The sequence below is a fragment of the Oncorhynchus gorbuscha genome, linkage group LG06, assembly GCF_021184085.1.
Source record: "Oncorhynchus gorbuscha isolate QuinsamMale2020 ecotype Even-year linkage group LG06, OgorEven_v1.0, whole genome shotgun sequence".
NCBI lineage: Eukaryota > Metazoa > Chordata > Actinopteri > Salmoniformes > Salmonidae > Oncorhynchus > Oncorhynchus gorbuscha.
Window position 1 is genome coordinate 38,464,139 of NC_060178.1, and position 13,188 is coordinate 38,477,326.

Consider the following 13,188-nt stretch of genomic DNA (forward strand, 5'->3'; position numbering starts at 1 on the left):
TGTCTATATGACAATCTCCCAATCTTCTTCTGGATCATCCAAATGCTCTCTAGCAAACTTCAGATTGGCCTGGACATATGCTGGCTTAAGCATTGGGACATGTCTGGCACTGCAGGATTTGAGTCCCTGGCGGCGTAGTGTGTTACAGATGGTAGGCTTTGTTACTTTGGTCCCAGCTCTCTGCAGGTCATTCACTAGGTCCCCCCGTGTGGTTCTGGGATTTTTGCTCACCATTCTTGTGATCATTTTGACCCCACGGGGTGAGATCTTGCGTGGAGCCCCAGATCGAGGGAGATTATCAGTGGTCTTGTATGTCTTCCATTTCCTAATAATTGCTCCCACAGTTGATGTCTTCAAACCAAGCTGCTTACCTATTGCAGATTCAGTCTTCCCAGCTTGGTGCAGGTCTACAATTTTGTTTCTGGTGTCCTTTGACAGCTCTTTAGTCTTGGCCATAGTGGAGTTTGGAGTGTGACTGTTTGAGGTTGTGGACAGGTGTCTTTTATACTGATAACAAGTTCAAACAGGTGCCATTAATACTGGTACCGAGTGGAGGACAGAGGAGCCTCTTAAAGAAGAAGTTACAGGTCTGTGAGAGCCAGAAATCTTTCTTGTTTGTAGATGACCAAATACTTATTTTCCACCATAATTTGCAAATAAATTCATAAAAAATCCTACAATGTGAGTTTCTGGATTTCTTCCCTCATTTTGTCTGTCGTAGTTGAAGTGTACCTATGATGAACATTTCAGGCTTCTCTCATCTTTTTAAGTGGGAGAACTTGCACAATTGGTGGCTGTCTAAATACTTTTTTGCCCCACTGTAAATGCCATTTATGCAGCAGACACAGTCCACACATTTTGGTATGTGACTGCGTTGAGAATCAAACACACAATTCTGGTGTTGCTAGTACAATGCTTTAATAAACTTAGCCACATACAGGACTTCTGCAAATACATAAGTACAGTACTGCAAATTACAATACATGACTACAATACAGATGGAAGACGTATAATTGCCATCCCCATGAGCGTACCACCCTCCTTCTGGCTATAGAGGAGGCATGCAATGATTCCAATCCAGACCAATTTAGACTGAAAGGTTTTTCCCAAGGTACATGAATAATGAGGATATTTACTGCCATTTCAATCGAAACCTATGGCCAAATGCTCAAGACAGGCTTGATGCAAACTAGTGTCTGCTAAAGATTGTTTCTTTCATTTCTTTCATTTGATTACATTGTGAAAGATGTCTTCAATGATCACACTTTTGATCACACAAGGGATAGAAATGATGGAAATGTGATGTTCAGTCCATTTTCATGGGTAGTGCAAGTGTATAGCCTAATGTAAAACAGTGTAATGTACTGTAATTTACAGTACTGTAGCATACTACATTCAAAGGACAATTTTGAATCATGTATCTTACATGTTTTGGTATTGGGTTAAATGGTTGTTAAAATAACTCAATTGAGAATGTGTCATTATGTTGTGTTTTTGTGATTAAACCAATGTACTAATTATATTTCACAGTAAATGTATATTTTGGATATATGGTTGTGTGCGGTGGCAGATGTTTACAAACTAAATGAATGCACTATGAAAGGTTTTGAATGTAAGACTGGCTGTGTTGCAAGTGTTTTTGTGCTAAAGTTTAAAATATTCACCACATACTTGTGAAAGTAGTACCAAAGTGAGAATTTAAAAAAATATATAACGTGATTCCATCTCAATAGAGATCAAACTCTAAGCGCCTATATATTTATTGGTCTGGACTGTTAATATATAATTTCTTCCATTCCATTTTGTCCTTACAACCGTTTCATTGGATAATTTGTATAAAGAAGTCTATGGAAACAAGATTTGAATGTTATCTGTGTGTGTGCATGTGTGTGTAAATATTACATCATTTCAATTGGTGTAAATATAATTAATAAAAACAAAAACTTTATTCACACAGAAGACTAACTATAAAATAAGTGTTTCTCAGGCACCAAAGTGTCACAATTAGATGTTTTAAGTTCTCACATTGAAGTTCTATTAACATATCAATAGAGTATAAAATAGGCTACATTATAAATAACAACCTGAGTTTATGGCTTTTACCAAAAATCTATTGCAAATGCAAAGTACCAAATACATGTTTTTATTTCCTATAGTTCTCTGCAACTTCCAAGAGATGTTTTGTTTTGAACCATTGTGTAATAAAATGTTTTATGGCTCAATATGTGAATTGAGCCTTAATTACATCTATATAAATGCAAGAAATGGTAAGTATAATTTATGAATGTATGAAAATGGTACACACCACTTCCATGTATCTGTGGGTGTTTCATATTGTGAAGAAACAAAGGGTGTTGAATGCACTGACAGTATATATTTGAATAGCTGTAGATCAAAGAATATGTTCATTTAATGGTCCCACAGGGGTCCACTATAAAGGAAAGTGCCACCAAATAGGCTGCTATTCCATCCATTCTCATATCAAATCTCTCCAACAGAGTGAAATGAGCCACTGATAGTATTAGCAACTCATCACTCTAAACATCCATCTGAACAGAACATGGATTTGTCCATTATTTTTGTATACTGTTCCTCTGTTTTGAATCCAAAAGGAACAGAGACAGTAAGTCCTTGTGCATGTTTCCCAACTTGCCCGTGAACTTCAGCCCTCTGTATTTGCACACAAATCCCATCACAGGCCTCTAGGCTTTATTTCCAATGAGCGGCCATGTTGTTGGACCACAGTTTGTTCCGATACGTTTTGTATTAGTACACCGCCCCCATATTCTTTGGTGGTGTTGTGTGCTGAAGAACCAGTCCTGAGTGCTGTGAACGTGACTGTGAGGTCTGTTGATACCAGTGATGAGTGTAGTCCTCCACATAACATAGAGAGGAGCTGAGGGAGGGCTGGGGTGCCTGCTCTCTAGTGGCAGGGTCTGTGGGTATACTACTGTCCCAAATGGCCAGGGACGGGGGTGAATTACAGGACATAGAGTCACTGGCTCCTGGGCTATGGTCCAGTGGAACTTCCCCGTATGTGTACAGCTTCTTGAATTTGGAACGCCGATTCTGGAACCAGATCTTGACCTGGAAGAAAAAATAATTTGAGCTACAGGTTGTTTGAGATGTTTGTACCAGAAAATGTGAAGGTATGAGTTAAAAATGTATTATCTAGCAAAGTGTTGTAATTTCATATTGACAACCTATGCCTTATTAGAATAGAATATACCTAATTATATTGCATTGAAATTTGGAATCCAGATGCAAACTTAGACCCATAAATGAAGCTATCAATTATCAGATATGAAAACAATCAGGAAGAGGTTAATAAATATTAATATTATATTTGACATATAATAAACAATACTGTTTTTTTTAATCGCTTTGGTAAAAAATGTACAAATATGTGGTGAATTGTAAGATACATGTTTCAAATTTGTACTTTCAATGTAGTATGCTCCAGTACTGTAAACAACAGTACATGACACTGTTTCCACATTAAGCTATGCACTTGCACTACCCATTAAAATTGACTAAACATCAAATTTCCATCATTTCTATCCCATGTGTGATCAAAGGTATGATGATTGAAGACATCTTCACAATGTAATCAAATGAAAGAAATACATTTTAGCAGACACTAGTTTGCATTAAGCCTGGCTTGAGCATTTGGCCGTTTCTCATCGAATTTGCAGTAATTATCCTCATTGTTCATGTACTTGGGGAAGAACCTTTTGTCATGGCAAACTTCATTTTGGATACATGTTTATTGTATAGGGAATGCATTTCTTTCTTGTTTTGGACTTTCTGGATTATTTATGCATTGGTATTGTATTGATATTGTATTACTGCACTGTAGGAGCTAGAAACACAAGCATTTCATTCAACTGCTGTAACATTAGCCAATCTGTGTACATGACCAATACACTTTGATTTGTTACATAAAGTGCATCTCTGATCAGATGTATTTTTTTAGTTACTGTGAAGTAAAATCAGAGTCATCATCATAGTTGTATCATCTTTTTTATGTTTATACTTTACAGACATACTTTTTAATATGTAATTCTCAAAATCTGTAGTAGACAAACCAGTTTAAGTGTACAATCTATAGGTTTAATTTGTAAATCGCTCTGGATATGAGTGTCTGCTAAATGACTTAAATGTAATGTAAATGTTTACCAAATGTTTATATCATCAATTAAGAACAGTCAGATTAAGTAATAGTAACATGTCTTTTAACAAAAGAAAAGTGAATCATATCAAAGGTCATGTGAGCATTGCATTGTGAAAGGAAATTACTTTATATGAACATGTATTTCTAGATGAAACACTGTTTAAGTTGGGCTCCCGAGTGGCGCAGCAGTCTAAGGCACTGCATCTCAGTGCAAGAGGTGTCACTACAGTCCCTGGTTTGAATCCAGGCTGTATCACATCCAGATGTGATTGGGTGTCCCATAGAGCCGTGCACAATTGGCCCAGCATTGTTTGGATTTGGCTGGCGTCATTGTAAATAAGAATTTGTTCTTAACTGACTTGCCTACTTAAGTAGTCCTTCTGTAGCTCAGTTGGTAGAGCATGGCGCTTGTAACGCCAGGGTAGTGGGTTCGATTCCCAGGACCACCCATACGTAGAATGTATGCACACATGACTGTAAGTCGCTTTGGATAAAAGCGTCTGCTAAATGGCATATATTATTATTATATTATAAATAAAGGTTTAAAAAATAACATTTAATTAAGTTTGGTGAAAAAGTGACTGATTTTGCATGTTGTATTAAGTCAATTGAACATGTGCTAAGAGTTTAAAACAACTGCCTTTTTGATCATCTGTTTTGTACTAAGAGTTGTGAAAATGTACCAAATACTTTTGAAAATTAAAAGCGATAAAAACCTATAACGTCTCAGATGATTCACTAAGTGTAGAATTACAGTATGCAAAAAGATGCCAGCATAGTTCATGGTTTTATTAGACAAATGAACATAAATCGTAGAGATATTTAATCTCTCAACAGCGTGTCATAACAGTGGTATGTGGCTTCCTCACCTGTGTTTGTGTCACGCCGAGATGAGCAGCTAGTTCGGCTCTCTCAGGAAGAGACAAATACTGAGCTCCCTGAAAGCGATGTTGCAACGCAGCGAGCTGGTAACTAGAATATATGGTGCGAGGTTTTCTGATTTTTCTAGGCTTTCCGTTGACCATTCTCACCTCAGGCTCTGGTTCCTCTTTCCCTAAAAAAATGAAAATTGACAACAGAGCATTAGTAGGCTAAAGGACTTGAGGGGCTCATACATTTACACTAGACTACAGAGGGCTTCAACAGTAGACTATAGGCCTATGCCCACAGAAAAAAAGTATTATGATAACAGATTAATTCATGATATATTTCATAAGTAGACATCATTAAAAAAATATATGATTATGCCTTACATTGTTTTTACCAGTTCTGAAATAGGCTTTACTCAATAGCCCAAACAGGGTTTGGTGCACAAAATGTCTCTGTCCAAGATATTACAATGCCCCTCACACTATTATGGGAGATGTCACTAATGAGAGAAGATGATTGGTGCATCGAGTATATAGGCTATTTAGCCTTCATGTATTGTTTGTGGTGTTTTCACATGGAGTGATCAAGTAAAAACTGTAAGACAGGCTATTGAGCCAAAAGGTAATGTGTGCCAGACTGACATGTCGTGACACCTCATGTTGATGCATGTGGCTTTGGGCTTAGCCCCAGGCCAATTTCAAAGAGAAAGATTCTTCCTGGAATGTCAATGTTACCAGCTAAACGGTATGTTATAGGGCCTGGATACCTAAACATTGTTAACACAAATTACCAATGACAACGCAAACACAATAGTAGTTCTCTCTCAAATGTGAAGGTTTCAGCTGCTTTGCAAGACCAATTTTGGAAAAAATAATGAAGTCTTTTGCGTTTATAGAATAGGCTACATTTTCATTCTAGGCCATATGAACAATTTATATTATTTAAGAGGTTAATAGCATAGTGTGTTATTGCAAAACAATCAAAGTAGACTAGGCCCAATGGGTAATTTGAATTTTAGGATAAAAAGTATATAATACGGTATTCCTTGGGAGCTCATCTTAAAGGTAAAGAACAGTCAAAATCATGCATTTCATGAAATGTAATGATATTTGGATGAAACCAGATCAAAGTATGATGACCAATGTATGAAAAGTATGACTGTTGCTTCTACATTGATCAAATTTGATCATAGAGTTACTGGTCCCCTCCCCCATGTCAAACAATTGGATTCAGGAGGCCGGATTATTAAGGTGATAGGTAATAGAAAATTAATACCCTAATTTTAAATAAGTACCACCTTGTAACCAACATCGGAGAAGGCGTGGTTGCAATTGGGCCTGTGTAACAGTATAGCTTCCATCCCTCTCCTCACCCCTACCTGGGCTCGAACCAGGGACCCTCTGCACACATCAACAATAGCCACCCTTGAATTATCGTTACCCATCGCTCCACAAAAGACACAGCCCTTGCAGAGCAAGGGGAATAACTACTTCAAGGTCCCAGAGCGAGTAAAGTCACTGATTTAAACGCTATTAGCGCGCACCCCGCTAACCATTTCACACTGGTTACACTCAGCCCCCTTCTTTTCTGCAGCAACCAGTGATCTGGGTCAACAGCATCAATGTAACAGTTTTGCTTCCGTCCCTCTCCTCGCCCGTACCTGGGCTCAAAACAGGGACCCTCTACACACATCAACAACAGCCAAGCCTCGAAGCATCATTACCCATCGTTCCACAAAAGCCGCGGCCCTTGCAGAGCAAGGGGAACAACGACTTCAAGGTCTCAGAGCGAGAGACGTCACAGATTGAAACGCTATTTAGCGCGCACCCCGCTAACATTTTACATCGGCTACACATGGTTTATATAGCTAGATAGCTACTTTACAGTAACAACATTTGGTGGTAGGGTATCAGCAAATATAATTAAAAGTTTGCCATATTCATCTATGGCAATGTTAAAATTTTAATCTGTGTCTGGTGTTAGCTAACTACTGGCTAGCTAAGTCTTCAGCCATCATGGAACAAAAGGGAGGGAAGGGTCGTTCAAAACTCTGACGCAGTTGTCAAGTCAAGACATTCGTTAATGCTGCTGTGAACCGCATGACAAGAGACATGCCAAACGGGAAATATATAAAACATTTTTGACACCATTGATGCAATTTCAATGTTGTTTGAGGTGCGTTTTATATCACCAAATTTGCTTGAGATGATTTTACTGCAACACTGCTCAGTGCAACCAAGTCGCTTGAGAGCTCTCATATATGCTCCCCGCCCACACGCCTGTCTTTTCAAACCTCCTAGTGGTTAGCTACGAGCTAATTTTGAGCATTTCTATCCAAAACGAATATTATGGGTAATATTTTAGTCACTCAAAATTATATTTTACATGGAAATTAGAATGACTGTTTGGTACTTAAGACTTTTATTTTTTTTTTACAAAAATACAAAATGGGGTAGGATTTAGCTCATTTTCTTTTAATTAAAAATGGTCACATATCACATGTTAGCTTTGCAGCCTAGAAAGCAGAATAGCAAACAATATGTTTCTGCATAGCATATCCTTGCAGATTTTTTGTATCACATGAAGTAAATGCGATAACATGTGAAACAAGTAAAAGCAACACGTGAAAACATTTCAGCACATATGAAAACATATATGAAATAAATCTGAGAATATTGGGAGGCAAAACATTTTAAAGTTTTTCACATGTGAAGTGAAAACATTATTCTCCTCACATGTAAAAATGTGAACTCTATATTGAATACATGTGACATTTTTTCATTTGAACATCTGACCTCAAGTGTCATGATACATAATACATCTCTGCATTTAGCAAACGACTGCCTTCTTAACTGCTATAATTTAATCTGACTATTCTTTCATCATTGATTTCATGTACTTATCTCAACATTTTTGAGGGTTTTCTGTATAGTTGTCTAATGTTGGTGGGGCATAATATTATATTTTAATGTTACTCCTGAATCACTGATAAATATAATAGTTTTGTTGAGTGTATTATACAAAGCTGAGATTTACTTTGAAGTCCAGTGTAGGAATACAGGTGAAATCAGTAAATTACACAGACATGGTGGCATAGTAGAAAGTTCTAAATGCCATGAACCAAGAGGTCTTGAGTTCATATCCCAAATGAGGACACGTTGAATAATAATTACTGTATAAATAAACATGCATGTAAAATAATGTAGGTAGGCCAAAAAAATCAATAGTAGACTACGCTAATTTATACTATTTTCGAAACACTTGAACTCCGCCCAAATGAATGCCCAACACCAATATTAGGCTGACCAAATGTAAATTCGATTCATATCAATTTAAATAGGCCCATTTAAATTATGTGGCATAAAGGTTGGTCCTCGTCGATAAGCGATAGCCTACGCATTTGGGATGCTTAATTTAACATGGGCCACATTGACATTATTAATAAACATAACTTCGAGACTCGTGAAACTCTTTATTCGCCAAAAATGACAACGCGTCTCATGCGTAAATCTTACCGATATCTTGGAGATGTGACTGTATGTCCCGGGTATAATGAGCGTATTGCTTATGGGGATAAGGGTATTCCGATTTTGCAATGTAGGCCCCCGATACCCCAATCCCATGGAGATTGTAATGGTGATGATACGAGTATGGTTTCATTGGTTGAGAGTAGGACTGGCCGTGGCTGGGGTAGTAGCCGTGGTGGCTGTGCATCGTCTGGCCGCTGTAGAACCCCATGTCCATGGGAGAAGACTTTGGCAGCGTCGGGAAATCATTGGAGCCAGGGTGACAGCTCACTGTGGCGTGGAGATCAGACGACAGGCTCGATGCCGCCTTCTCAGAAGTAGTTCCATTCATCCTGCACCGCCCTCCTTCACTCTCCTAATAAAAACCTCCAGAAAGTGTGGAGACTTGTAAGAAATGCGTAGTAGTTGAAATAGAAGTTTGAAAAGAAAACAAACTCCCAAAATAAAACCAAAACAATACGCCTATTGTGGCGCATCGAACTCCTCAGAGCCCATCCAAAGTCCCTCGGCGAGACTGCACTGCACTGTGGCGGCACCCAACCCAACTGAACTCAAATTTACAGAGCGAGGGGAGTGGATGCTTCATTCCCATTGGTTCCAAACAGCCTCTGCTTCGTTTACCCCGAGGGAAAACGCGAAAATTTCCAGAACCTCCCCCGGCCAGAACCACAGTCTCACAACCTTTCTGAAAGTAGAATTTTCTGTTGGATGTGTTTATTACAAGTTTAGTCTGTCTGCAACAAGGATTTGCACCATTCTTCAGTGGAGTTGTGTATACAAACAAAAAAACGTAGCCTATATATATTTGTTTTACCTTTATTTAACTAGGCAAGTCAGTTAAGAACAAATTCATATTTTCAATGACGGCCTAGCAACAGTGGGTTAACTCCCTTGCTCGGGCAGAACGACATATTTTCACCTTGTCAGCTCAGGGATTCTAGCTTGCAACCTTTCGATTACAAATCCAACGCTCTAACCATCAGGCTACCTGCCGCCCCCATATGCATAGGTTTGGTCCTATTCTATTTATTCATGGGCTTTTAGATCAATTGGATACACTAAATCCTCTTTAGGTTGGCTCGTGACTTGCCCTAAGGCCTTCCCCTAGGTGTGGCAGCCCTAGAATTGTGTCATCACTAGTTACCACAATCAATAAGTAATAAACCCCGCCTATTTCTACCATTTATCTTCTTAAAATCTGATTTTAAACCTACCCGTAATCCCAACCACACTGCTAACATTATGTCTAACGCTTTTTGTTTTCAATCATATTTACGAAAGCCTATAGCCAATTTGGACTTTGTGACTGTAGTAACTAGTAGAAACCCAAGACATGGCCGGCCATCCGATGCACATCCTCCAACATATTTATTTGTTCTCTCTGTTTTATTATCCATTCCCTCTGTTTTTTATTCCTTAAATCGTTAGTTTTTGTTCATATACATTACTCCTGAACTCCTTGTGGATTTATGTAGCCTCTCTCTCAGCATGGTCTCATAGACTAGACATAACATAGTAACTTTAAATCGGGTACATTCAAATTAGTGTGATATGTGACATTTGGTATGGAGTTTGAATCTCATCACAGACAATTTTAGCTAATGAGCAACTTCAACTACTTACTAGTTTTTAGCTACTTTGCATGTTAGCTAACCTTTCCCTAACTCTAACTTTAACCCTTTAACTTAAATCCCCAAAATGAACCCTAACCCATAGCCTAGTTAGCCAGCTAGCTAACATTAGTCACCTAGCTATAATTCGTAACATATCATACATTTTGTAAGTTTGTAAGATATAATACGAATTGTAAATTCATAACGTAAATGGGTGATGGAATCCAAAAATGTATACATACCATACGAAACATACCATACTAAATCTCAGATTTGCATACAGAATAATACAAAATGCCCTGAAACCAGCTTGGATCTCTAAATATAAATCTACATAAATATGCATGTATAGGTCTTGTAGCTATCATCTGCTAGTATATAGACTTTTCCTTTTGAAGGACTGTCTGTAACTATTCTAAGCCTAACCAACTCCGAGGCCTGAGCCCTAACCTCTCTGGCCCCTGTGCCGAACCCTAACCACCCCAGAGACCTGATTCCTAACCTTAACCTCTCTGGCCTCCATACCTAATCCCAACCATTCCTGAGGCCTGAGTCCTAACCCTAAACCTCCTTGGTTCTCATGCCTAACCCTAACCCCTAGGGAGATCCAGTCCCTTTTCCCACCATGATAAGTTTAATTGACACTTTTACCTACAACTATAAAAAATATTTGTCTACACATTATTTTGAATATACCCCCCTATATTCTTATGGCAAAATTACATCCAGTTTTGTTCAATGTATATGAGATCATCCTCAACAGCTAACATCACTTTTTGTGAATTTTGAATAATTTATGTAGGCCAATAATATAAAACATAAATCACATAAAAGCCTCATAATTCATAAAGGTGACGTTAACTGACTTATTATCGGGGAGGGGGGACGTATTATGCGCGAAATGGGGGCGGAAAGCCTTTATGCGCATTTATTGATATAGCCTATAACCATCACATCTAAGTAAACTTGGGAAGTCACGAGATGATATGGTGTGTTGTCCTCCAACTATGACTCGTGAAAACATGCAGTTTGTTAGGCTACAGATGAAATAAATTGATTAACTTCAGAGTGGTGAACGTGCACGTTGAAGCGTTTTATGCCGGTTTCCAATAAATATCTCGTGTGACATGAGGATCGATGCTTGACTGATGTCCATTTGAATCCATAATAATCTCATGTCGCAGCCAAAGCACAGGCACTGTAGCTATCAGTAGTGGCTGGTGTGCCAAGAAATAGAAATTTTATATTTAACACCAGCCACTGATAGCTATTTGCTTTGTTGCAATTACAATATGTTCAATTGGACATTTGCCAGGCTAGGGTATAGATAGCTAAAAAAAACTCATCCGAAATACAGATTTAAGGTCATGAAGCAGAATTCCTGCCTAGGGATGAGAGCACATAATTACACCCCATTTGCACTTAATGATTTTGCATGCCCGTTTCTATTATTTGCTCTTATGATTCAGATGCATATAAAATCTCTATGGCATATGGAAATAAGCTATTGAATGGTCAGTGGTCATCACCATTTGAAGCATGTAATTAAATATAATTACAATTTTGGCTGCAATATGTTATAGGCCAAGTGGGACCATCATGGTAGCCTAAAGAGAAGAGGGAACTAATAAAACATGAGGGAATGGATAAACCTTGGAAGCTAATAAAGAGAGGGAACAAATAAAAAAGAGGGAAATAATAATTTAAAAAAAAGAGGGAATGGATTAGCCTGGCTGTTTATTTTTCTCCACCAAGACCCCTAAGTGACTCCATAAAGGTTAATTAGGTGAGATATAAAATGCAGTCTTATTCATGATTAGATTAGACCATTTTTGAAGTTGGAAAACATCTGACAAACTCATTGGAGTGAAATGTTCCTTGAATAAGCATGTAGCCTGTTATTTCATAATACTTGTCAGACAGACAGACACACCAATTACAATGTGAACATGGCTCAAGCAGAGCATGAAGGATTACCAAATTAGTAAATCTAAAGAGATTATTTTCCCCTTTCATCCATGACCCAACTAGAAAATAATTTCACTTGTGAAAATTCTAATCCAATAGCGCTCCCTGGTGTCTGATAAGTGTAGCTACATAATGACATTAATTTGTAACCTGTGCACCTTTTGGTGTCTGTCCCAGATGACACGGTTCCCTATATGGTTTACCACTTTGGGCCAGGTCCTATAGGGCTCTGTTCAAAAGTAGTAAACCATATAGGGAACAGGGTGTCATGTGGGACACGTCACTGGGCTATGTTAAGATGCCCTAGCTGGGTAAAATGGTTTGGTGAATAGACCCAGGGACTCATTGCAGCTCTGACTGTTCAATCATCTTTTGTCTAAAATTCAATAAAATGTAACAATTAATTTACCCTGATAAATGTAGCACATATGCTGAACCTGATAACATATGCAAGATAAAACTCTATATACAGACACGATAGATTTGAAAACAAATCAAGGTATTTCTTGATTATTGTAATAGGCAAAAACGAGGCAAAGTCCATCTAGTTTAGATCCTTCAAACAGAAAATTAAGCTGTGACAGTCAATATATTTATTAGCACTTGTCTTTTCTCTGTCTCATGGGAAGTGGTCGACTAGTAGTCCTTGCAAAAAGTAGTCCCCAAACCTTACAGCTTTTAACTGTAAGCCCCGTTTTTTTAATACATGAGGAATAAAACAACCAACTCACTCCCTGTCAGCCAGTCACAACACATACAACCAGGTCAATCACCACCACTCCCGAAAGCACAGAGGGCTTATTTTATTCTCGTTTAGTGTAATAAAAAAAAGGGATGGACGAGGTGTTAGCATGGCAGGCCTGACAGCCACACACCTGGCAACATTATGTACAAACTGGAATTGGAGGCAGGGAAAGGAAACCACTACACCTGGATTAAAATACTATGAGAGATCATATCAGGTACTTTATATGTTCTCAATTGAGCTAACCTGTTGAAATGGAACAAATAGAAAAGTCCCAAAAAGGAAAAATCA

At 38.1% G+C, this 13,188-nt stretch overlaps 1 protein-coding gene across 1 annotated transcript; it reads right to left on the reverse strand.

Annotated features, from left to right (window-relative positions):
- Nucleotides 1-896: 896 nt before the first annotated feature.
- On the reverse strand, nucleotides 897-9,169 carry LOC124037914 (homeobox protein Dlx3b-like). Its single transcript, XM_046353163.1, has 3 exons — nucleotides 8,560-9,169; nucleotides 5,044-5,228; nucleotides 897-3,087 (listed from the first exon to the last, which is right to left on the reverse strand). Exons 1-3 carry the CDS (start codon nucleotides 8,900-8,902, stop codon nucleotides 2,767-2,769), a joined length of 849 nt encoding a protein of 282 aa, XP_046209119.1. The 5' UTR covers nucleotides 8,903-9,169; the 3' UTR covers nucleotides 897-2,766.
- Nucleotides 9,170-13,188: the final 4,019 nt, after the last annotated feature.

Bases quoted from the DNA above. Each gene is read 5' to 3' on its own strand.
- LOC124037914 (XM_046353163.1), bottom strand. From the start codon at position 8,902: ATGAATGGAACTACTTCTGAGAAGGCGGCATCGAGCCTGTCGTCTGAT. The intron at 5,229-8,559 runs GTAAGATTTACG...TCATTTTTTTAG, and splicing joins GTCACATCTCCAAGATATCG to GGAAAGAGGAACCAGAGCCT. The intron at 3,088-5,043 runs GTGAGGAAGCCA...TTTTTCTTCCAG, and splicing joins TCGGCGTGACACAAACACAG to GTCAAGATCTGGTTCCAGAA.